Below are 20,833 nucleotides of genomic sequence, written 5' to 3'. Positions count from 1 at the left end.
GAGATCTGGCCCGCCGCCGACTCCTCGGGCTTTGCAAAAAGCCAGATTCTCGGACGGGAACTGCGAGTCAAGGATGGCCAGCTCTTGTCCTTCGGCACTTTTTTGGGGGGTGTCGCTTTCGTGCCCAGAGACCGGCCATCTGTACTAACTACCGATTTGAACATCGCCGATGAAATGTCGCTTTTTCCCGCGGCCGATCGTCGTTGGTCCATCCCGTCCATGGTTGCACCGTATCTCGGCAGTGCATTAAACTACGCACTCATTAGTCAAAACTCCCCGATTTTGACGCACGATGAGGTACGTACACTACACTACACTAGTCGAGTCTTGTCTTAACCCTAGTGTGAGCTCGCGTGTCTGTTTTGGCAGAGCTGCGTGTAGGTACCGTGGTCGTGTTTGCACACTCTGCCCCGTCACGGCAATCTGTGAAAGGTTCATGAGAACAATCAGAGAGAAGCTTTGGTCCTTCCAGAGGGTCGAGCTCGTTCGCGTGGAAACCCCCATACGACACGGAATCTTGCGCACACTGGCTGGTCATTCTCTCCGTCCCATGAGAAACTCGGCTCGGTTTGGGCCGTCGAGAGAGCTAGGGACCCCCCCCCCCCCCTTTTCTCCTTCCCCTCCACCCGCGTCCCCGTCTTGTGTCCGATGTGCCCAAAAATCAGCACTGGCGAAACCCACCCCGAATACACACAGTATACGAAACTGGGGACTTGGCAGCGCCTCGAGGTGATACTCGATACATTTCTGGTTGAATCATGGGGTGCGGGTGGGTTTGGATTGTCGATCACCAGCAAGGGCATTTGTGTCCCACAAGTTGACCCGTGTTTCATCCGCGGCCAAATGGCCAATCGTCCGGTGGACGGGCCTTTACCCCGGACCGGGATACGCCCACAGAAAGGTCAAGACTGCCGTTGCCGACCGTCCGGCTTTACCGCGGTCGATGGCGCCGAGGCTGTTTATTTTCAGGTTTGGAAGGTGGTAGTGCGTACCACCAACAGCGTACTTAGACTCTTCATCGTAGCAGTCGGGGCCCGCTCTCCTCCCGTGCCGGGTGGCATTCTATCCCACACCGAGATAACTACGGATTCGTACATACGCCGGGAGGCAAGGCGTGGGAGGGAGGAGAGACAAGCACTGGCGCGATGCAGTGAGCTGGACGTCAAGCGGATGGGCGAAGGTCTGCGGCAAGCATGGGTCGTTTTTGTATACGGATCCTGTCGGTGCGTATTCCTCCCTACCAACCTCCTTTTTTTGCCTCACCCTGCCACCACGAAAGCTTGATTCGGACCATCCATCTGCCCCTTCTAGCAGCTTCACTACCACACATCCCGAGCCGTGACTCCCGTTGTGCTACCCATCACCAACACCAGACTGCTACTCTGCCATACGCCTCCGCCCGGAACATCCGGAGCACAGCCAGGTCGAGACACCCGCAGCCTTCACCAAGCCCGGCCGCGACACAGCTTGACGCTGGACCCAAGCGGGCCAAGCCCGCAACTGAGGAGGAGGCATCACGACATCCCTTCGGTCTGGGTAAGGTTGGACGATCGCGAATCGCGAATGGCGAATCGCCGCGCACGTTTAGCCTCCGCGCTACATATACCTTAACAACCTTACCTGGGCACACAATGCATACTATGCCGGGGGGGATGGTATCCGTTTGGCAAAATGATACACAGTTTATGCACAGCGAGCGTGATATAACACCCCACACGCTGGATACGTTCTGGTTGAGAAAGCAAGGTAAGGTATCAATGCATCCGCCCCAATCATGGAGCATGGCGCTGTTCTTCTAGAAACCAAAGAGACAGGGCAGACAGAGATAAAGTGGGCTGGAGGGGGAAACAAAACAAAAAAAAAAAAAAAAAGCAAAAGCAAAAGTGGCACGAAGAATAACGGTGGAGCGCATATCACCTCCTATCCCATACTCCGTACCCGTGACAAATAGGGGGTGAGAAACATGTCTGAGCATTCTCTCTACATACAGAGTATATCTTCCGAACGCGCTCTTAAAGCCGTTAACGCCGAACGCGCAAAAGAAACTGCTGCATGCAAAATCGCCAGCTGGCTTAAGGGATAGGCGGTTGTCAACGATGCCACCGATGTACGGAGCCGTCGCCGAGCGTGTTGGCTGTTGTCGATGCTACCTTGGCGTGCCTTTGAGCGAGACAGCCAAGTCAGGGAAAATGCGGGCGCGGAAGCGGGAAGGGGGGCGGGATCAGCCCGAAGATGCCGCTCACGGAGATGGTGGGACCCCCCCCCCCCAAAAAAAAAAAAAAAAAAAAAAAAGGGTCTCGCTCTCGGTTTGAACAGAGTAACCGCCGAGAATGTGTCTTCCGATCGGATCTACCGCGGAGCATTGGCCTCGACTGCCTCCCGAGACAGCAGGGCAGGAGAGGAGAGGAGAGGAGGAAAGTCAGACAACAAACAATGCAGCGTCCTTCCCGTACCAAGGCTCGCTCGTCGCCAGAGCAAACCAAAAGAGGTGCGCCTTGTTTTTGATAACAAGTCTTGGGCCGCCGAGCTGACACCCCGTTTCGCCCCAGAGAATCAGTCAGGCGCTCATACGCGCGGGTTATCTGCTGCCTGGTGTACTTCCCGCTGGCCACAAAGCCCACGGCGACGTCTTGGCCGCCCTCTCGAATGTGACTCAAGGTGGCCTCGACGTACGTTTATTTCCTGTGCGGCACTCGTACGTCGGGTGTGCGTGTCGTTTTCCCCCGGAGCAAGGTTGCCTCATCCAAGGCACATGTATGTGGAACGGAACAAGAGGACCACCTTGCTTCACATGCCTGGTGGACGTACATGGTACTACTGTACAGTACATACCGGTACCGGAAAACGAAGCAAAGAAAACTACCTACCTGCCTAGACGCATGTGTTACCAAGGGACATTTCGGACACCCCCTCTCCCGCATTCCGTTCACGGTAGCCCGGGCAACAAGGAGACCGCCATCGCTCGACCCTCATCTACCTGGCCAGTAGAGGGGGGGGGGGGGCTACAATTATGAGTGAAAGTTGCGGGGCCCGGAGACACGGCACTGCGCGCCCACTCAGATATCTAACTAGATACCTTGGTATTTAGCAAGCCTTGGAGGAACAATAACAGCCTGTAGAAGCATTTCAAGATCAAAGCGTCCAGGAGAAGGGCTGTACGGGGGTTTACGAACGGTCACCGACCGGTCACCCATCACCCAACCCAACCTCCTTTGTGACATCGTCCGTTCCTATTCTTTTCTATCATCATCCCCATCACAATCCCATCACGTCCGCTGGCGGCCCGCCACAGTACGTCTCTCCGGATAACGCTCACCGTTGCATCTCGGCCGAGGCGGGTATCGCTACATGGTGCCTGCCGCTCTCTTCTACGCGTCTCCCACAAGGATCTCGTCTATAAAGCGCGATCTGGTAAGGAGGCGCCGTTCCACGCCCCGGCCCCCCCCCCCCCGGGGGGGGGGGTGGGGTTTGGGGTTGGGGACGCCTACAACCTCGCACCGGGAACTCGTGGGCTCTCGGAGGGATCGATAGGGTGGGTTAAGGGCACGGGCGGATTGAACGGCCCGTCCTGGTGAAGCTCGAGAGGGTCCGTCCGGTGGCCCGGAGAGGGGCGCACGCGCGCGCGAGAGAGCTCAGCGTCATGTGGTTTGACGCCCTGAGCGGCCTTTCTGTGTACGCAGTTTGGCGGTTGCTCTCTTCTCTTCGCTATCTGTAGACAAGATTAGTCCAGCCGAGGGGGTGGGTGTTTCTTGACACTTTGCGACGAAGGATCGCCCACGGAATGAGCTCGTGGTCCCCTGTAGGGTATGTATCTAGATTGCGATGGGCAGGAGGTGGCGGACAGGCCTTTCTGTGCTTATACAGGCAGGAGAGCTTCCTTTGACAAGGGGGTCTCGGAAGCATTTTGAGAGGGTGGAGCAGAGGGTGGAGGAATTGGTGGAGGAGTTGCTTCGTTTTCCAAAGTTTGTCGCCTTCGTCGAGTCCATGATTCGAGTAGAATGAAGTAAAGACACGGGGAACACCTCCGTTGCCTTGTAGGCAGCAGATGGTCGAGTTCGTGTCTCGGGCAGATCTATTGGGTCTATCTTCATCAACAAAGAGTTGGTCATATTATGGTCATATTATACAGATGGGCTGGTAACTACCCAAGGCCACCTTGTTTACTCCCCAGGGCCGGAACATCTCGGCTTGTGCATGCACGTAGCCGCGGTGAGAATACTGATCTGGCAGGATGTCCGTCACCTTGCCAGGATTCGTCGCGCTGAGGGGGGGTATAAAGGCCGTAACATATCGGACGGTAGCACACGGCCGAGTTTGAACAGTCGGGATCCTGTGTGGGATATGCTTGCTGACTTGTCACCTCTCGGTGACATCATGTGTTCCGTACCAAACCTCTCGGCCCGTTACAAAGGGAGATCGCATTCAGATCCGAACCATCACACCACAGGAAGAGGATGCTATCCTCTGGTATGGAGATGCGGAGCGGTCTGGGTGCGACAAGAACGCTTCATCTGGTTCGATAGCGGCTAAGGAGTAGTGAGCACGGCAGAGAGGGGGGAGCACGAGAGAGCCTTGAGAATCGTTGAGATGCTGCGCTTTCCTGTGTTCAACAGTCGCATCGCCCATGCCAGCGTGGGAACGCGACGATATCTCGGATCGTTTGGACACCGGATAGGTAGCTGAGGAGCCGATCGAAGCCCACGCCGAACCCGCCATGTGGCGGGGAGCCCCAACGGCGGAGGTCAACGTACCAGTCTAGACCGCTCGAGGAGGATCCGTCAGAGGCCCCTTCTAGTGGTGGTTTAAGAATCCCATGCCGCTTCATTGCATCCAAAAGAGGATCCAGACGGTGCTCGCGCATTGACCCGCCGGCAATCTCACAGAACTCGGGTACCAGCAGATCAAAGCAATCGACGGTTGGTCCGGGCACTCGCGGAGATGCCGGTTGGGTTTCGCGCATGTAAAATGCCTTGATGTCTCGGGGATAGTTCGTGACGAAGACCGGTTTCTCACCGCCCCCAACGTACTCAGCAAGGAACTTCTCATGCTCAGACTGCAGCCCGGCGCCCCAAGTCGGCTTGTGTTCAAAGAGATCGGACTTCTGCTGTAACAGTGCGACAGCATCTGAGTAGGTGATTCGAGGCCAGTCTTGACGTGTTAGGCCTTCCCAGCGGCGCCTAACCTCGTCGGCGGGTGCCAGATCCGAGCCGCTGTTGCGAGATCGGAAGAGAAGGTCGCGGACCGTGGACGACTCGATAAGACTGCTGCTCAGGGAGCGTAGCATATCCTCGGCTAGATCCATGACCGGGCCAAGGTCATCCACAAAGCTCATCTCGGCCTCGAGCATGTAAAACTCGCTAAGATGCCTGGAGGTGTCGCTCTTCTCGGCGCGGAAGACGGGTGACAGAGTCCAAACATGGCCCACCGCCTGAGCAAGGGCTTCCAGATGGAGTTGCGTGGAGACGGTGAGATACTTCTTGGAGCGGAAGAAAAACTCTTGGGACTTGTCCTTATTGCTGCCGGTCGCCGGAGCGTCGCTGGCTGGCGTCACCGTGAAGACCTCACCGGCGCCTTCACAATCCGACGACGTAATGATGGGCGGATGAGTTTGGGTAAAAGATCGCGCTGCAAAGAATTGAGTCAAGGATGCGATGACCTCCGAGCGCAATCTCAACAGGACGCTGTTGACTGGAGTTCTCGGCCGCAAGTGCGGGACGGTACGAAGATATTCGGGGGTGTGGTATTTCTTCTGAATGGGAAATGTCTGCAAACTGTCAGCAACTGCGTTATCCCACGACCAAGAATCGGTTGACAAGGACAGAGATTGGCAGACCTTTGCGTCGGACGGCCCCAAGACCTCGACCCGGCTTACATGCAACTCATGGCTCTGGGCGACTCCGGGTGAGGACACCCAGGAGCCGGTGAGACGGACGGCCGCGCCAACGGCCAAGCTGCGACGGCGGGTTCAGCAACAAAGCTCTACCAGGACATTGTGTAATAGGGTATATGCTCACTCTTTTGCATCGTCCGCCTGGACGAGGGCTTGAAGCGGTGCAAGCGAAGATCCGTCGCCGAGCGAGACAAAACGATGCGTCTTCATGGACCGGACAGATCGGACGAAGCCGTTGACGGTTACATGATCGACTTTCTCGGTCGGCCTCCACTGGAGGAGTTCGGCGACCGACCGGCTGGACCATTGAGATGCGCATTGGTGGAAGCTGGCGACGCGACGCGGGCCTAACGAACGCGAAACACTCGACGGCCGAAGCGCCAGAGCGGGCCGCATGGCTCCGAGTGCCCCCGAGCGTGCTTTTCGGTGTAACGCTACAAATTTCTGGAGAAAAAAAGGGAGGAGGAAGGGAACTCGATGCAAGTCTGAAATTTCTGGCAAAGTGAGGTGAAAGCCGTCTCCAAACTCAACTCAGTTTCCGCACTGAAGCGCTCACTCGCAGAAAACGCGCCATTAAGCTTAAGCAATTCTCTTGGCGGTCAACCCTCCCTCCTTCCCCTGTGGATCTTGGACCCGCATGACCCCACCAGTGCTCTTGCCCTTCTCGAGACTTTGGGTTGCTGTAATTGGCTGTAACCGTGAACCCGCACCCATTTCCCCCCCTTGGCATCGCACCATCAAAGCAGTATGGAATGGCATTGCACACATCAACACCACTGTCACAGGCAGGAAATGCGCTCTGCGGCCGTCTGCCTCGTGCGGCAGCACCCGCCAATTCGTTGCAAGTGACTCCACCGCGGTAAGAGTGTCGAGAACGCCTTTTGCTTCTCAGCCAATTCCATATGCAGTGCTTCTCAAAAAAAACCGGTCCACGTTCTGAGCCCGCATCTCGCGCCCCCTTCCTTGGCTGGTATGTATCCGGCAAATTTGACGCTGGATCGAAGCCGAGGGTTCAGTGTCGCGGCGTTCACGTCCTACACGCCATTCGTCGACAGTACCTGGGTCCCGTTCCGGCCCTTGAGCATCAAGCATTCGTCATTCTGCAGGATATGCCACACATACCCAGACATGCATTTGTATAGGTTTTAGGCTTCATTTGTATCCGCTATTTCCGAAGTCGCGGCGCATTGCTTAATGCTCCATTGACATCATCGGATAGAGCCGAGAACTCCTCCATCTCCCGGTCGGGACGCGGATCTTTTTAAAAGCCCCCGCGAATTCGTCGACGGACTCGGCCACTCGGGAACCAAGTGGTTCAACCGGGTCGATTTTTTTTCTGTCTTGCTCTCGTCGGGGTTGAGCGCGGCCGTTACACCGCTTGCCGCAGGAGAGGGCAAGGTGTGTGCATACCAAACTCGAGCGACTATTGGTTTCAGCAGCTACCCGATTTTGGAGGGCTCGACGCTTGCACTAGGCGAGTCAAAAAAGGATTCATTCAACGGCTGCTGGCAGGGACCCGTCCCATGTCTCCGGTCCCAAGTGGCGCGGGAACACCAGATTGACCCAAAGTCAAGATGGCGCACCCACAGAGGTACAGGGTTCCAGCCTCGATGTGCATTCTCGGCTTTTCCGAAGCTCGCCACGGGAGCCAGTTCTTCTTCTAGACGGCTACGAGGCTGTTCATTCGTCGCCAGTGCTAGCAGCAAAGATGAGCTTTGAGCTTTTTCTCCTTTCCACGAGGCGCTTTGCTCCGCGGTTCTCTGCCGAAGACGAAGAAGAGGTTCTTGTTTTGTCCTGCTCGTGCTGGCTGGGTGTTCTTCACAACAGCAAGCGCCCTTGTTTGAGTTGTCGACAGTAAAACACTGAATGTCTCTCAAACCCGGTTGCACATAGATTTCTTTAAGCACAGGGAACGCGGCCCTCGGTAAGCTCGTCGAGCTGGCTGATGCGGCTCTCTAAAAAAAAAAAAAGCATATAGCTTCATATCCCTGGCGGCTTTCTTGCGGATATAAAGATATAAAGCAACGGGCGGCCCGCCCCCCCCCCCTTTTTTTTTCCCTCCCCCCTTTTTCCCCCACCGGGCCGCTCCTCCCAGCAGCTGGAGCAGTCAGCAACATTCAGACTTGATCTTGGCCAAGCCCACACACCTCAAGCCTCGAAATACTAACACACATCATCCACTTCCCAGTCTAGTTGAGCGTCCTCCCAATTCCGGAGCCGATTCGCGCGATGCCTTCTTCCAGCACCAAGTCTCCCAAGCCAAAACCCTCCGAAGTTGCCTCCGAAGCTAAGAGGATCTACATTCCTATGATCAGGGACAGATACGCAGCGACGTGGACTACTTGTTCGTACATCTACCACCAGCCGCTGTTGCAAATCAACTTTACCGGCCGGCCGTTAGATCTTTCGCCCCCTGTTTTCTGTGAGTATTGCCGCGTAATGCAGCGGTCGCAGGTCTAACGTTCCCGCCTAGATGTTTCCGTCGGGGACCCGGTCGACACCGCTCTGAACTGGGTTGAGTCGGCACGTTGTGCCATACCCTTCATCTGTGCCGCAAACGACAAGCGTCCCGGCGGCGATTGGGAGACGGGTGTGGTGGGCTACGAGGAGCGTTTGTGCCGACGCAGCACCCTTGTGGCGTGCCTCGCAACCCCGGCGGATGGTTCTCCGGCCAACAGCCATTACCCGCTCCCGACATGTGCCGGGGTTCTGTCACAGCATGTCGGTGAGTCGGCTTGCTCGGGCGCTTTCCTGTCTGCTCGGCTCGTTAACCTGCCACACACAGTGGTGTTTCGAGGGCCCCACGACAGATATGAGAAGCTGCCGACCGACCAGTGGCGGGCACTGCCTGTCGTGTCGGTCCCTCCGCCACGCTGGCCCAAGCTGACGCAGAACGGCACCAAGTACTCGTTTGCTGACGAGCGCGAGATGGTCAAGGAAAAGATGCGCGGTGCGCTTCGGATTTGCGCGTATAACAACTACAGCACCGTGGTGATAGGGGATTTCGGGCTGGGAAACGGCTACCGAAACCCACCTCAAGAGCTCGCCGAGCTGTGGCGGGAGGTTTGCCTCTATGACCCTGACCTCCGCGGTCGCATCCGCTGCGTGGCTTTCGTGTTTGAGGATCCCAGCCAAAGCACCACGCAACTGATCCTGGACGACATTGCGAAGAAAGCCAAGGGCGGCGGTAGTAGTTCATCAGGCCGTTCATCAGGCCGTTCATCAGGCCGGTCCAAGACCAATGGTAGTTCAAGCTCAAGCTCCTCGCCAGGAGGCTCACCCGCAGACGTGGAGATCTTCTCTCGAGTTTTCGACAACGCTGAGATTCAAAGGTTCCTTGCTCAGCCGGATGCAAGATACGGTCTAAGCAATTTGCTGGCATGATGGGTGTCAGCTCCACTACACCGTCAGGTTCTGGCCGTTCGGGGGATTCCAGAGACGGCTCACGGCTCGACGTTCGAATGGCTTGTTCGGGCATTGTTTTGCATTGTGTTTGACTGATTTGACTGATGTGTTGACTGATCTCTTTCTTGGCCTCGTCTCATCCCACCCACGAGATCAGCAGTCCAAGGTCCGTTTTGATGATCACAGAGAGGGTCTTTCTTACGTCCGGTTTTTCCATTTGGCTGCTTCTGACATGCCCCTTTTTTTTTCTCTCTCCCCTCTTCTCTCATTCCCTTGGCATTTTTGTTTCCAACGATAATCTTAATGTACTGTATCGTCTGCCGGCTTCTGCCAAGCACGGTTCTGCCTCCTACCCATGTGCATCGAGCGCCAAGCGCGCTTGTTCACTGCAGGTTGGGGCCGTCCGAAAAAGCAAAAGGAAGAGACAGACCGAGCCCAGTCCCAAGGCTCGCCGAGGAACAGACGAGGATTCACGGCCCGAGAGAGATGACGTGCCGGCAAACAAAGGAAGCAGGCTAGCGTACGGATTACTCCGTGGTAGCGCACACTACTGCGAGTAATCCCGTCTACCACCCACTCTTGTCCAAGGGAGGAGAAGTGGGAGGAATCCTGGTGGCTGAGCTGCAAACATCCTTAATGTCTCGACTGGAGACCGGCGGTCGCAAATTCACAAAAGTCAATGATGACGGCCTGCATGAGGGCTGAAGCCGCGCTGCCGATGACTCGGCTCAGATGGGCACCGAGCTCCATATTCAGACGAGAAAAAACGGGCATCATGGGTTGTGTCTGGGGCAAAATGTATGGGCGCAGCCTCTCGTTGACGTGCACGAAACTCAATCAGGGGCCTCGAGCGGCCTAGTTGCCTTGTTCTGAGGTGGTCGCAGACGTGGCAGCTTGGGCGAGCTCCTGTTGCTTCTTTCCTGACCCCACCAGTCCTGCCGACCTCGCCCACTGCGGTGTCAGGTCGGTGGGCTTAGTGGATGGAACGACCTCATGCCCCAGAAGCTGCTCGGTGATTAGGAGAGCGGTCAGAGCCTGAATGGCATGAGATGCATATTGAGAACCAAGCACAACGTCCCACGGGATAAAAGCAGCCAGCCGCTGGTCTGATCGGGCCAAGATGGAAAGGGGAAAGGTAAGAGACACCCACCCGTTATGACCAAGGCAGTTGGTGGTGACCGAGATCCGGTGGTGAGGGTGCGAGATGAGGCACGCAAGCGGGCGAGGTGTCTTGTACAAACACTACACCAGGGACACGCATGTACGGATTACACGTACAGTACACTACATACTGCGTAGTGTAGTCTGTATGTATGCAGACACCCACCCACTCACCTGGGGCCGTGTTTCAGTGGCGCCGGATGTTTGTGGTGCCGGACTCCATCTCCTTCCTCCCCCGATCTATTTACCCCAAATTTACATGCTCCCCCATTCACATATTCCCCGCGCCCCCTGCTTCGCTCCCCTTCAGAAGGCGGCGGGCGCCCTTTACCAACCCCGGCCGCATGAGCTGCGACCCAAATCAAGGCAACATGTTGCACATCTTGTAGGACTCGTGGCCACTTCCCGGATGCTTACATTCGCAATACAGTCCTCGGGATCCGGTTTGCCATGTCCAGTAATGGCGTGATGAGCTGGCGGTTAGGTGAGTCAGGATATGTGAAGATACTCACGCATTATGTTTTGCAGTTAGAACACGCACCGCGACCAGCCTCCGTATCATTGTGCGTTTCTCCTCATTCATCCTGCACCGTCCTACACTATTGTTTTCCTTTCCCCTCCCCTCCCCTCTCCCAAAACACCCCCCCCCCCCGGAACCGCGGGGTCATGTGAGTGAAGACGAGGAGGGAGTGGTGAGGTCTCGAGTGATGTTACACCGCAAACGTGGGCTGCCGATACCGTACTAGCATCCGTATAGTGGCAGGGGATTCTCAATATGTAACGAACACCAGGCGAACAGACAGAAATACATACATTGTACAGTAATCCGTACAACACACATCACGGACAAGTACATTCAAAACACAGAGTTGGGAGGTTTCCGCGGGAGATCGGGTCATACAGATCGTAGGTTGTACTCGGTGCACCACACCACAAACACACCACGAATGCACCACGAATGCACCCTGCCATGGAGTGATCGACTGTCTTTGCTGTGTTTTTTTCTCTCTCTACATCCTGCTACTGATAAGCATCCAAGAGGTTTTTCTCTTCATATGTCCATTTTCTTTTTTTTTTCCGTGGTTGGGTCGAGTGTTTTGGTTGTCCGGATGGATTGAGGAGACCGTATGAACATGTCCGCAATGGCGCGCGCTCCCAGAGACACGCGAGGTGTGATATTAAGCCGGCCGTAACTGAGCATCGGATGGTGCCAAGAAACCGTTGTGGTCATGAGCTCAGGGGCGAAGTGAGACGCGCTTCGCGCTCTTACTCCCCGTTGTGTTTCCATGTCTCGCTGCCTCGCGGTCTCGGTGTCTGTCTCTGTCTCTGTCCTCCCCGTCTTACACACGAATGTAGTGTATGTAGGTCCGTAGTATCCGGTGTACTGATTACACTAGCTTCCCATCTGAGACGCTGTCTAGCTCATCCTTATCCCTGCCCCCCCCCCCCCCCCCCCCCCCCCCCCAAAAAAAAAGACACACACTCTCTCTCCTTTTTTCCCCGCCCGGGATACTCTAGAGCTCTCCCTGATCTTCCTCAAGTTACCTACTCGTTAGACACATCAAACACACTCGCCGTGGTTGCATAATCCCCCCCCCCCCCCCCCCCCCCAGGAAGAGAGGGGAAGAAAGAAAAAGAATATTAATCAAAAAAGCCCTCAGGGGGTCAGTCTGTACGGACGTATAACCATCAAGACGCAAGCCCTCCCCGGGGGTTTTCCTGTCTGCCCCCATGACTTTCATGCATTATCCACCGCCAGCCACACAGCATGGCCGGCATTGGGGTCACGGGGCGTTGCTTGACCCAGCAAGAACAGGTCCAGACCTGCAGACCGAACATGAACACACACAGTCTCTCGGAAGATGGGGACGGGCTTCTGAGGGAAAAAAAGTGACATGTCGCGCACCGGCCCGGGTCGCCCCTACGCTAGCGTTGTAAAATCACATCACGACGGGGTATGAAAATAACTAGGTACTTTACAGGACAAGTCTCCTCTCAACCTCGACCGGATACAACGACGGGTTTCCCCCTTCGACGCGCTCCTCGTACATTGACATTCCCGGCATAGACGATACGGTTTGAGGATGGCCGGGAACAAAGTGAGATGAATGAGACGAATAGGAAGAGAAAGGGGAAAAAGAAAGAAAAAAAGAAAAAAAGAAGGTACCAAGGAACAGCGGAACCGAGCAGACATGAGAATCCGTACTGTTGTATGTACAGTACAGTACATATAGTCACGTACGGAGTACATCCACATGCGAAAGAAGAGGTCGCGCGGCCGAAAAGCCTTCAGCGTGCGCCCCCTTCCCCCCCGGGGGGCGCGTATATATGTACTGCATGTTTGGAGAAACGATGAGGCGAAGGCGGGCTGCCGGTGGGTTGATCGAATCGAATCAAGTCAGGCAGACTTTACGGGGGAGTCCAGGTGAAACTAGCAGCTATTCCAGTGGGGCCGGTGGACAGTTGTGGCGGCCCCCGAGGGTCAATTAGGGGTTGAGCGCGTAGTGTATGCATGTAGGTATGTATGTATGTACATACAGTACATACATACGGCCACACGCGAGACAAACGACAAACATGGGGAAACCGTGACAAGACGATGCGCCCCGCGATGCAAACCTCGCAAGTGTAGGGTATAGTAGTAGGAGGGAGCAAGCACCCAGCAAACGTCCGATGGTATCACAATCATATCGTATCTTGGTATCTCGATCGATCTGCTCTTAAGAGTCTAGAGACAAGCAGATGGACGTAATGTATGTACGTATGTACTTTACCCGCTTTTCATCTTCCCCAACCCCCCTTTTCACTCAGCTCTCAGGCTACCGGGCTACCAATACGAAGGCCTCAGCCCCGTAAAAGTCGACAGCGCCGACGACTCGCTCGTGTCCTCCCGTTTCCTGTGGCCGGCCAGCTGTGTTACACATACCGTCAGCATCCGTCCGTTTCACTCTCGGGAAAAGGATAGAAGAAGAAGAAGAATAGATACAAGGAAAAAAAAAACAAACTGAATGAAGGAATGACTAAAAAAAAGAAGGACTTGAAGGAAAAAAAAAGGGGGGGGTGTGGTTTGGGAGGAACTCACCTCCAGCTGTACCCCCTTGTGCAGATGCACCAGCCAATCGACGTAGCTCTGCGCCTCGTTGTTCCGGTCCTCGACCAGCAGCCGGGCAAACTCGTACTCGGCGCCGTCGATCCCCTGGCGGGCGAGCTGGATCGTCAGGCCCTTGGAGCCGCGCATGGTGCGCAGGAACTCGATGATGTTGCGGACCTGGGCGTTGAGGTGGGTCTGCAGCACGGGTATCGACGACGTGTAGGCGTCGAGGCTCTGCAGGGACGTCTTGTCGTCGCCGAACAGGTCGGCGATGAGGTTGGGCGACGTCTGGGCGTGCATCCACAGCAGCGTCTGCTGGCCGTTGTCGACCAGGTAGACGCCGCCCGGCTCGACGCGCGAGAAGGACGCGCGCATGGCCGGCGGCATGCGCAGGTGGCCCGTCTGGGGGTCCGGGAAGCCCTCGTCCGGCTGCAGGTTGTGCAGGGGGATGATGCGGGGGTAGAGGTACAGGCCGAGCTCGAGCGCGCCCATGGAGCGGATCATGCGCATCTCGTGCACGCGCCGGTCCGTCGACTCGGAGCCGGCCTTGAAGGCGCGGCACTTGAGCAGGCCGAGCATGTACATGGAGAACTCCTTGAGCCGCTCGGGCATGACCAGCTGCCCGGGCGGGTGCGCCTGCGAGAGGAAGTTCTTCCGGTAGTTGGCGAGCACGTCGATGGCCCTCTCGGCGAGGCTCAGCCGGATGTCCTTGATCGTGTTGGAGGTGGTGGCCAGCTTGGTCGACGCCTCCTTGGCGAGGAGCGTGTAGACGGCGTCTTGGTCGATGAACTTGATGCTGTCGCGGGCGTTCTCGCTGACGCCGGCGATCACGTTGATGCACCGCACCCTCCGCTGGCCCGACGCCGATGTGTAGAGCAGGGCGGCCTGGAAGTGCGTGTCGAGCTTCGGGTCGAGCTTGCCGTCGTAGGTGAAGGTCACCCCGAGGGCCTTGTCGGCATCGATGACGCCAATCTCGAGGTCGGCGCCGAAGGTGTGCTGGACAAAGTTGCCGTGGTAGCCCGACACCTGCAGGCCGTTGGAGCATCTGACCTTCATGAGCGCCTGGTAACCCGTCTCGCGCGTTACCGCGTGCTTGATCTCCAGCGCCAGCTTGGTGTTGTCTCGCGGGGCGATGAAGTTGGGGTAGTAGAACGTCTCACCGCCAGTGGTAGCAGACACGTAACCTTGGAGTAGTGAGGTTAGTCAGAGCGGGCACTTATTAAGAAGGGGAAAAGCATAGGGCAGGATTTTTTTTTTTTTTTTTTGGCTCACCGACTGTAGCAATATCCAGGTAGCCGCCCGACGGGGCGGCCATGAAGAAGTCGACGCCAACACCAACGGACACCATCTTCTCGGCCGTCTTCCTCCAGCCGGGATGCTCGGTGCTGAAGAGCTTCTTATCGGGCTCGCCGCTTGGATGCTTGCCGTCGTCCCGCAAGAACAGCCGGCCGGGGCCCCAGGTGGGAAGCGCCGACAGGGAGCAAAAGATCTTGCCGCCCGTCGCTTCCAGAGCGGCGACGGCCGCGTTGAGAGTCGACAGCAGCGCCGGCTCGGGGTTCTTGATGGTCGAGAACATTTGGGGCAGGCGAGTCAGCAGCGAGCTGATGACCGCCTTGGACTCGTACGGATCTACGAACAGGCCCTCGCCGAGGGGGACAAAGGGGTCTTCGATATCGGGCATGATCATCATCTGGGCCTGCTCCAGCGCCGGGCTGACGTTGTAGAAGTGGACTTCCTTGTCGTAGGTCACGAAGCCGACCTTGGCGCCCGCCGGGATCCGCCTCCTGACCTCGCCGTTCTCGTCCCTCTCGTCATCCCCGCCGTCGTACAGGGCGCGCAGGATGCCGTCGCAGAAAGCCTCGAGGAATCCCTTGTTGTACGACTCTTGGGTCACGTCAATCAGGAAGAGGTAGCGCATGCCGACGGGCTCCCTGGTCCAGTACTCCTTCGGCACGACGAACTCGACGGTGCCCCTGATGAGCTCCGGCCGCTGGTCGCGGTCGACGCGGACGCCCTGGGGGCTGGTTGCGCAGAAATACTCGGGAGGCGTGTCGTTGGCGTAGCCGCACAGGTTGCAGACGAACTTGTTGCCGCCGGAGCGGAACATCATGAACGGGTTGATGTAGGCGCGGCACCTGTGGCAGCGAGGCGGGCCGGCGTCGCCGAAGTCGAGCACGGGGATGTCCAGCTCGCCCGCCTGGAGCGGAGCCAGCGGCTGGAGGACGAGGCCCAGGGGCAGGCCTGTGCTCTTCAACCCGTCGGCCGTGGCGGGGATGTTGTTCAAGGTGAGGCGGGCGAACTTGGGTGAGGCGTTGCCCTGGTCGAAGGCGACGAAGGAGACGGTAGCCGGCGGCGGAACCAGTCGCTCAAAGGTAGGGTACACATTGCTGAGGAAGTACTGCTGGACCGAGTCGCGGGAAAGGGGCACGCTCGGCATCTCGTCGGGAGGCACTCGGGTCTGCCCGCCGGCGGCCGCGGCGGCAGGGACCATGCTCGGAGACGGCGCGGGGTCGGCATATCCGCTCCTGGCGGCGAACTCGGCAGGGGAGGCGGGGAAGGGCACAAAGGCCGGGCTGACGGGTGCCGGAAATTGGCTCATCTGCGGGGTGGGCGCGCCAGGGCCGTATCGGGAGGCGGCCGCCGAAGGATCGGCGTTCAGGTAGGGGGTGGCGGGCGTGCCTGCGGGGGGCATGCCGTTGAACGCCTGGGACGAGCCGGCGGGGGCCTCGACCGTGTGGTATGCGTGGCGGTCCTTCTTCTTCTTCCTGACCGTGCCGGTCCCTGCGCCGGTTCCTGCGCCGGTCCCTGCATCGGCGCCGAGGGTCATGCCACCCATCTGCGCGGCCAAGCCTCCGTCGTCGGCAGGGGGCTGCTGTCCCTGCTGGGGGTAACCGCCGGGCTGGGGCGGCACCAGGGAACCGGCCGGCGGAGGGGCGCCATAGTAGGGCTGCTGGCCGGCGGCTTGCCGATAGGGGTTCGGAGCAACGGGGGGTTGGAACTGCGGCGGGGCAGGTTGGCTCGTTCGGGTCGGGTCGTTGGGGTCGAGGACCTCGCCCTGGCCGAGGGCGTGGTACATGGAGTAGTCGGCCATCTCAGTCGCGATTCTCCCCCGATGGCTGTAGCCGGGTCAAATCGGCGAGTGTCAAGGGACGGACGACCTCGTTTGTGGGGCGGTGTTCGAGCAGTGTTGGAGCGGTCGGGAGCCACGAATGCCACGAATGCCACGAATGCCACGAATTGCTCGCTTCGCACTGTGTCGTCGAGACTCGTCACCGGTGACCTTGTTCGGAGAAGATGACCTGGCTCATAATCAGAGACGCTTTGGGAACAGTGCCTTCCCAAGAATCCGGTGCGGTCGAGTGCAACTGAATTGCCGTTTGCGCCAGGTGGCCCGAAAGCAAAGGTCTTGGGGATGCGGTGGCCGATCGAGTTGTGGATGCGTCCCACTTTCGGTGCTGCAGCTCCGTCGAGCTCCAGGCTGTCCTTTTTTGGTCCGCTCTCTTGCGCTTCTGGCCTCTGGCTCGGTTCTGGCCTTGGCTCGGCGCATTGAGCAACGGTCTTCTTCCGTTGCGCTGCAGGGCGGCTCCTTCCGTGTCTCGACCGATGCGCATTAGGCAGCATTCGATCTCTGCCGTCTTTCACCGCCTTTTACCTCTTACTTACTGTGTACGGATTAGTGTTAACTTTGCTGGAGCTTCCTGACAGAGGATTATTTCGTAGAAGCTTGGGCTTTGCTTGGTCCCGTCGCGTGCGCCACTGTCCACTCGACGTGACGACAAAAGCCGGTTATTGGGGATTGAGCATCGATAACATAACTACCTACCTCACCCATTGACAAACTGAATTTTCCGGGGCTTTCTTGGTCTCCGGTTCAACCGCGCTCACTCACTGCTGACCCGCATTACGTTTGAACACCTGGCGCACCCTTCTCGCTAGCCATTGCCACGCCTTGCACCGAGGTGATCGTCGTCGTCAACCTGAAATCTCCAGGTCTCGATTGTGAGAAAGTTCTTCTGGACCCAACAAGCCATGCCTCCTCAGCTCCGGTAGCGATTGATACAAAGCGACCACGCCGCAGCCATGTTCACCTTCAGCCCGCTGCAGGGTGCCTTGACCGAGTCGGCAGCATCCCAGTCGCTCTTGGAGCTAGACGGCGGTGTCAAAGTGCTGGTAGACGTTGGCTGGGATGAGACCTTTGATGTCGAGAAGCTGCGCGAGCTGGAAAAGTACGTCTGTCGCATGCTGGGGGTAGCCCGCGCGAGCGTTGCGTTGCCGGAACAGAGAGAGTGTGAGATCGGTTGCTGACCTCATCGCCCCAGGCAAGTCCCCACGCTCTCGTTGATTCTGCTCACCCATGCGACCATCAACCACCTCGGCGCATATGCGCACTGCTGCAAGAACTTCCCTCTCTTCACACGCATCCCGGTCTACGCGACAAGGCCCGTCATCGATCTCGGCCGCACCCTGACCCAGGACCTCTACGCGTCGACCCCGGTGGCCGCGACAACGATACCCCAGACATCGCTCGCCGAGTCTTCCTACTCGTACGCCCAGGCGTCGTCCGCAGACCACAAACTCCTCCTTCAGCCCCCGACGCCCGAGGAGATTGCCCGCTACTTCTCCCTCATCCAGCCGCTCAAGTACTCCCAGCCTCACCAGCCGCTGCCGTCGCCCTTCTCGCCGCCCCTCAACGGGCTGACCATCACCGCCTACAACTCTGGCCATACGCTGGGCGGGACCATCTGGCACATCCAGCACGGTCTCGAGTCCATCGTGTACGCGGTCGACTGGAGCCAGGCCCGCGAGAATGTCTTCTCCGGCGCCGCCTGGCTGGGAGGCGTCCACGGGGCCGCGGGAGGAGCCGAGGTCATCGAGCAGCTGCGCAAACCGACGGCCCTGGTATGCAGCAGCCGGACGCCCGAGACGGCGCTCCCCCGTGGCCGGCGCGACGAGCAGCTGCTCGAGTCGATCAAGCTCTGCATCGCCCGGGGCGGCACCGTGCTGATCCCCGTCGACTCGAGCGCCAGGGTGCTCGAGCTCTCCTACCTGCTGGAGCACGCCTGGAGGTCCGAGGTCGCCAAGGACAACGAGGTGTTCAAGTCGACAAAGGTCTACCTGGCCGGCCGCAGCGTCGGCAGCACCATGCGGAATGCGAGGAGCATGTTGGAGTGGATGGATGACAGCATCGTAAGGGAATTTGAAGCAGTCGCCGGCGGGACCCGGACCGGGAATAGCGGCGGCGGCGCCGGCAGCGGCGCCAAGGGAAAGGAAGCCGGCCCCTTCGATTTCAAGCACCTGAGACTGCTGGAGCGAAAGGCCCAGGTCGAGCGCGTCTTGCAGCAGGCAACAGCAACGGATGATGCCGAGCCCAAAGGCAGGGTGATTCTCGCGACCGACTCGAGCCTGGAATGGGGTTTCTCGAAGGACGTCATGCGAGCCATTGCCGAGGATCCGAGAAACCTCGTCATCCTCACCGAGAAACCGAGTCTCAACCCGGGCAAACCGTCTATTGCCCGGACGCTGTGGGAGTGGTGGAGGGAGAGGAAGGACGGCGTGGCTGTCGAACAGACGAGCGGCGGCGACACGTTCGAGCAAGTGTACGGAGGCGGACGGGAGCTGGAACTGACCGAGGCTACGCGGCAAGCGCTAGAGGGCACCGAGCTTGACGTCTACCAACAGTGGCTCGCGACGCAGCGGCAGCGGCAAGCGACATTACAGACCGGCGGCGCCACGACGTTAGAATCAGCCGCCGACGTCGTGGACGACGCCTCGGAGACCACGACGGAGTCCGAGGAGTCCGAGACGGAGCAGCAAGGGAAAGCCCTAAACGTGTCCACGACGATCGGTCAGGCGAGCCGCAAGAAGGTGGTGCTCAAAGACGAGGACCTGGGCATCACCATCTTGTTCAAGAAGAAGGGCGTCTACGATTTCGACGTGAGGGGCAAGAAAGGAAGGGAGCGCATGTTCCCCATCGTAGTGCGACGGAAGCGGAACGACGAATTTGGCGAGCTCATCCGGCCCGAGGATTACCTCCGCGCGGAGGAGCGGGAAGATGCAGAGGCACAAGACGAGAGGCAGGATGGGCAGAGGGAGGAGCAGGGCCTCGGCAAGAAGCGAAAGTTCGACGACGTGGGCGCGGCCAAGGGAGGAGCCTCCGGAGCCAACAAGCGCCCTCAGCCCAAGCGTGCCGTTTCGGACGAGCCCGAGGCCGGCGCGCTATCGGACGGCCATGCCGGCGACGAGCTCGACGAGCTCGAAGACGAAGAAGAGGAGGCGGTGGTTGGGCCGGCCAAGCTGGTGGTCAAGTCGCAAACCGTCTCGGTCAAGCTCCGCATCGCCTTTGTCGACTTTAGCGGCCTGCACGACAAGCGCAGCCTCAACATGCTGATCCCGCTGATCCAACCGCGCAAGCTGATCCTGGTTGCGGGCGGCGAAGAGGAGACGCACGCGCTCGCCGCCGACTGCCGGAAGCTGCTCAGCGCGCAGCTCACGTCGGAGTCGTCCTCCCAAGCCGCGATCGACGTCTTCACCCCGGCCGTCGGCGCCACCGTGGACGCCTCGGTCGACACCAATGCCTGGGTGGTCAAGCTCGCCGATGCCTTCGTCAAGCGGCTCAAGTGGCAGAACGTACGCGGGCTGGGTATCGTCACGGTAACAGGGCTTCTGTTGCCTGGCGGAGAGATCGCCGTCCAAGACGGTGCGGCCGCGGAGGCCGGTAGTTCTAATAATAAGCACGGCAACGAGCAGGAAGAGCAGGAGCAAGACGGGTCAAATAAGCGCCAAAAGCTCGACGGCACTCCCACGCCCGGCTCGGCCGAGCCGGACGGGACCGTCACCACCACCACCACCATCACCAACAACAACAACAAAACCAACAACAACACCCCTACCACCGCATCTACTCTGGCTACGACGGACAAACCGGCGACGCTCCCGACGCTCGACGTCCTCCCGCCGGCCCTGGCGTCGGCAGTCCGCTCGGCCGCGCAGCCCCTCCACGTGGGCGACCTGCGGCTGGCCGACCTCCGGCGGGCGATGCTGGAGTCCGGGCACAAGGCCGAGTTCCGCGGGGAGGGCACGCTGCTGATCGACGGCATCGTGGCGGTGCGCAAGACGGCGACCGGGCGGATCGAGATCGAGAGCGTCGGCCTGCCGCTGGCGGCCGACGCCGGTTCGGGGGCCGCCGCCCTGGCCGGGCTGGGCACGTTTTACGAGGTGCGGAGGAAGATCTATGAGGGGCTGGCGGTTGTTGCTGGGGCGTGAGAGGCGCCGCACCTGTGAGAGAG

At 58.7% G+C, this 20,833-nt stretch overlaps 5 protein-coding genes across 5 annotated transcripts; 3 read left to right on the top strand and 2 right to left on the bottom strand.

The window, feature by feature from the left end:
- Positions 1 to 722: 722 nt before the first annotated feature.
- Positions 723 to 1,846, top strand: P884DRAFT_31992 (uncharacterized protein). Its single transcript, XM_069445367.1, has one exon. It carries the CDS (start codon positions 1,194 to 1,196, stop codon positions 1,797 to 1,799), a length of 606 nt encoding a protein of 201 aa, XP_069296856.1. The 5' UTR covers positions 723 to 1,193; the 3' UTR covers positions 1,800 to 1,846.
- A 2,722-nt stretch (positions 1,847 to 4,568) lies between these two features.
- On the bottom strand, positions 4,569 to 6,419 carry P884DRAFT_31981 (uncharacterized protein). The gene is made up of 3 exons (XM_069445365.1): positions 6,015 to 6,419; positions 5,834 to 5,951; positions 4,569 to 5,764 (listed from the first exon to the last, which is right to left on the bottom strand). Exons 1-3 carry the CDS (start codon positions 6,284 to 6,286, stop codon positions 4,607 to 4,609), a joined length of 1,548 nt encoding a protein of 515 aa, XP_069296855.1. The 5' UTR covers positions 6,287 to 6,419; the 3' UTR covers positions 4,569 to 4,606.
- A 1,586-nt stretch (positions 6,420 to 8,005) lies between these two features.
- P884DRAFT_309181 (uncharacterized protein) lies at positions 8,006 to 9,274 on the top strand (the record flags this gene model as incomplete). The annotated part of the gene is made up of 2 exons (XM_069445161.1): positions 8,006 to 8,312; positions 8,364 to 9,274. Exons 1-2 carry the CDS (start codon positions 8,120 to 8,122, stop codon positions 9,272 to 9,274), a joined length of 1,104 nt encoding a protein of 367 aa, XP_069296854.1. The 5' UTR covers positions 8,006 to 8,119.
- A 3,860-nt stretch (positions 9,275 to 13,134) lies between these two features.
- P884DRAFT_245213 (uncharacterized protein) lies at positions 13,135 to 17,066 on the bottom strand. Its single transcript, XM_069440417.1, has 3 exons — positions 14,820 to 17,066; positions 13,539 to 14,731; positions 13,135 to 13,367 (listed from the first exon to the last, which is right to left on the bottom strand). Exons 1-3 carry the CDS (start codon positions 16,636 to 16,638, stop codon positions 13,284 to 13,286), a joined length of 3,096 nt encoding a protein of 1,031 aa, XP_069296853.1. The 5' UTR covers positions 16,639 to 17,066; the 3' UTR covers positions 13,135 to 13,283.
- A 561-nt stretch (positions 17,067 to 17,627) lies between these two features.
- Positions 17,628 to 20,810, top strand: P884DRAFT_270501 (beta-lactamase-like protein; the record flags this gene model as incomplete). Its single annotated transcript, XM_069442357.1, has 2 exons — positions 17,628 to 17,773; positions 17,867 to 20,810. 2 exons carry the CDS (start codon positions 17,628 to 17,630, stop codon positions 20,808 to 20,810), a joined length of 3,090 nt encoding a protein of 1,029 aa, XP_069296852.1.
- Between the last annotated feature and the right edge of the window lie 23 nt (positions 20,811 to 20,833).

Source organism: Thermothelomyces heterothallicus (assembly GCF_042370625.1).
Source record: "Thermothelomyces heterothallicus CBS 202.75 unplaced genomic scaffold P884_scaffold_14, whole genome shotgun sequence".
Lineage (NCBI taxonomy): Eukaryota > Fungi > Ascomycota > Sordariomycetes > Sordariales > Chaetomiaceae > Thermothelomyces > Thermothelomyces heterothallicus.
This window is presented reverse-complemented; position numbering and strand designations above follow the sequence as displayed.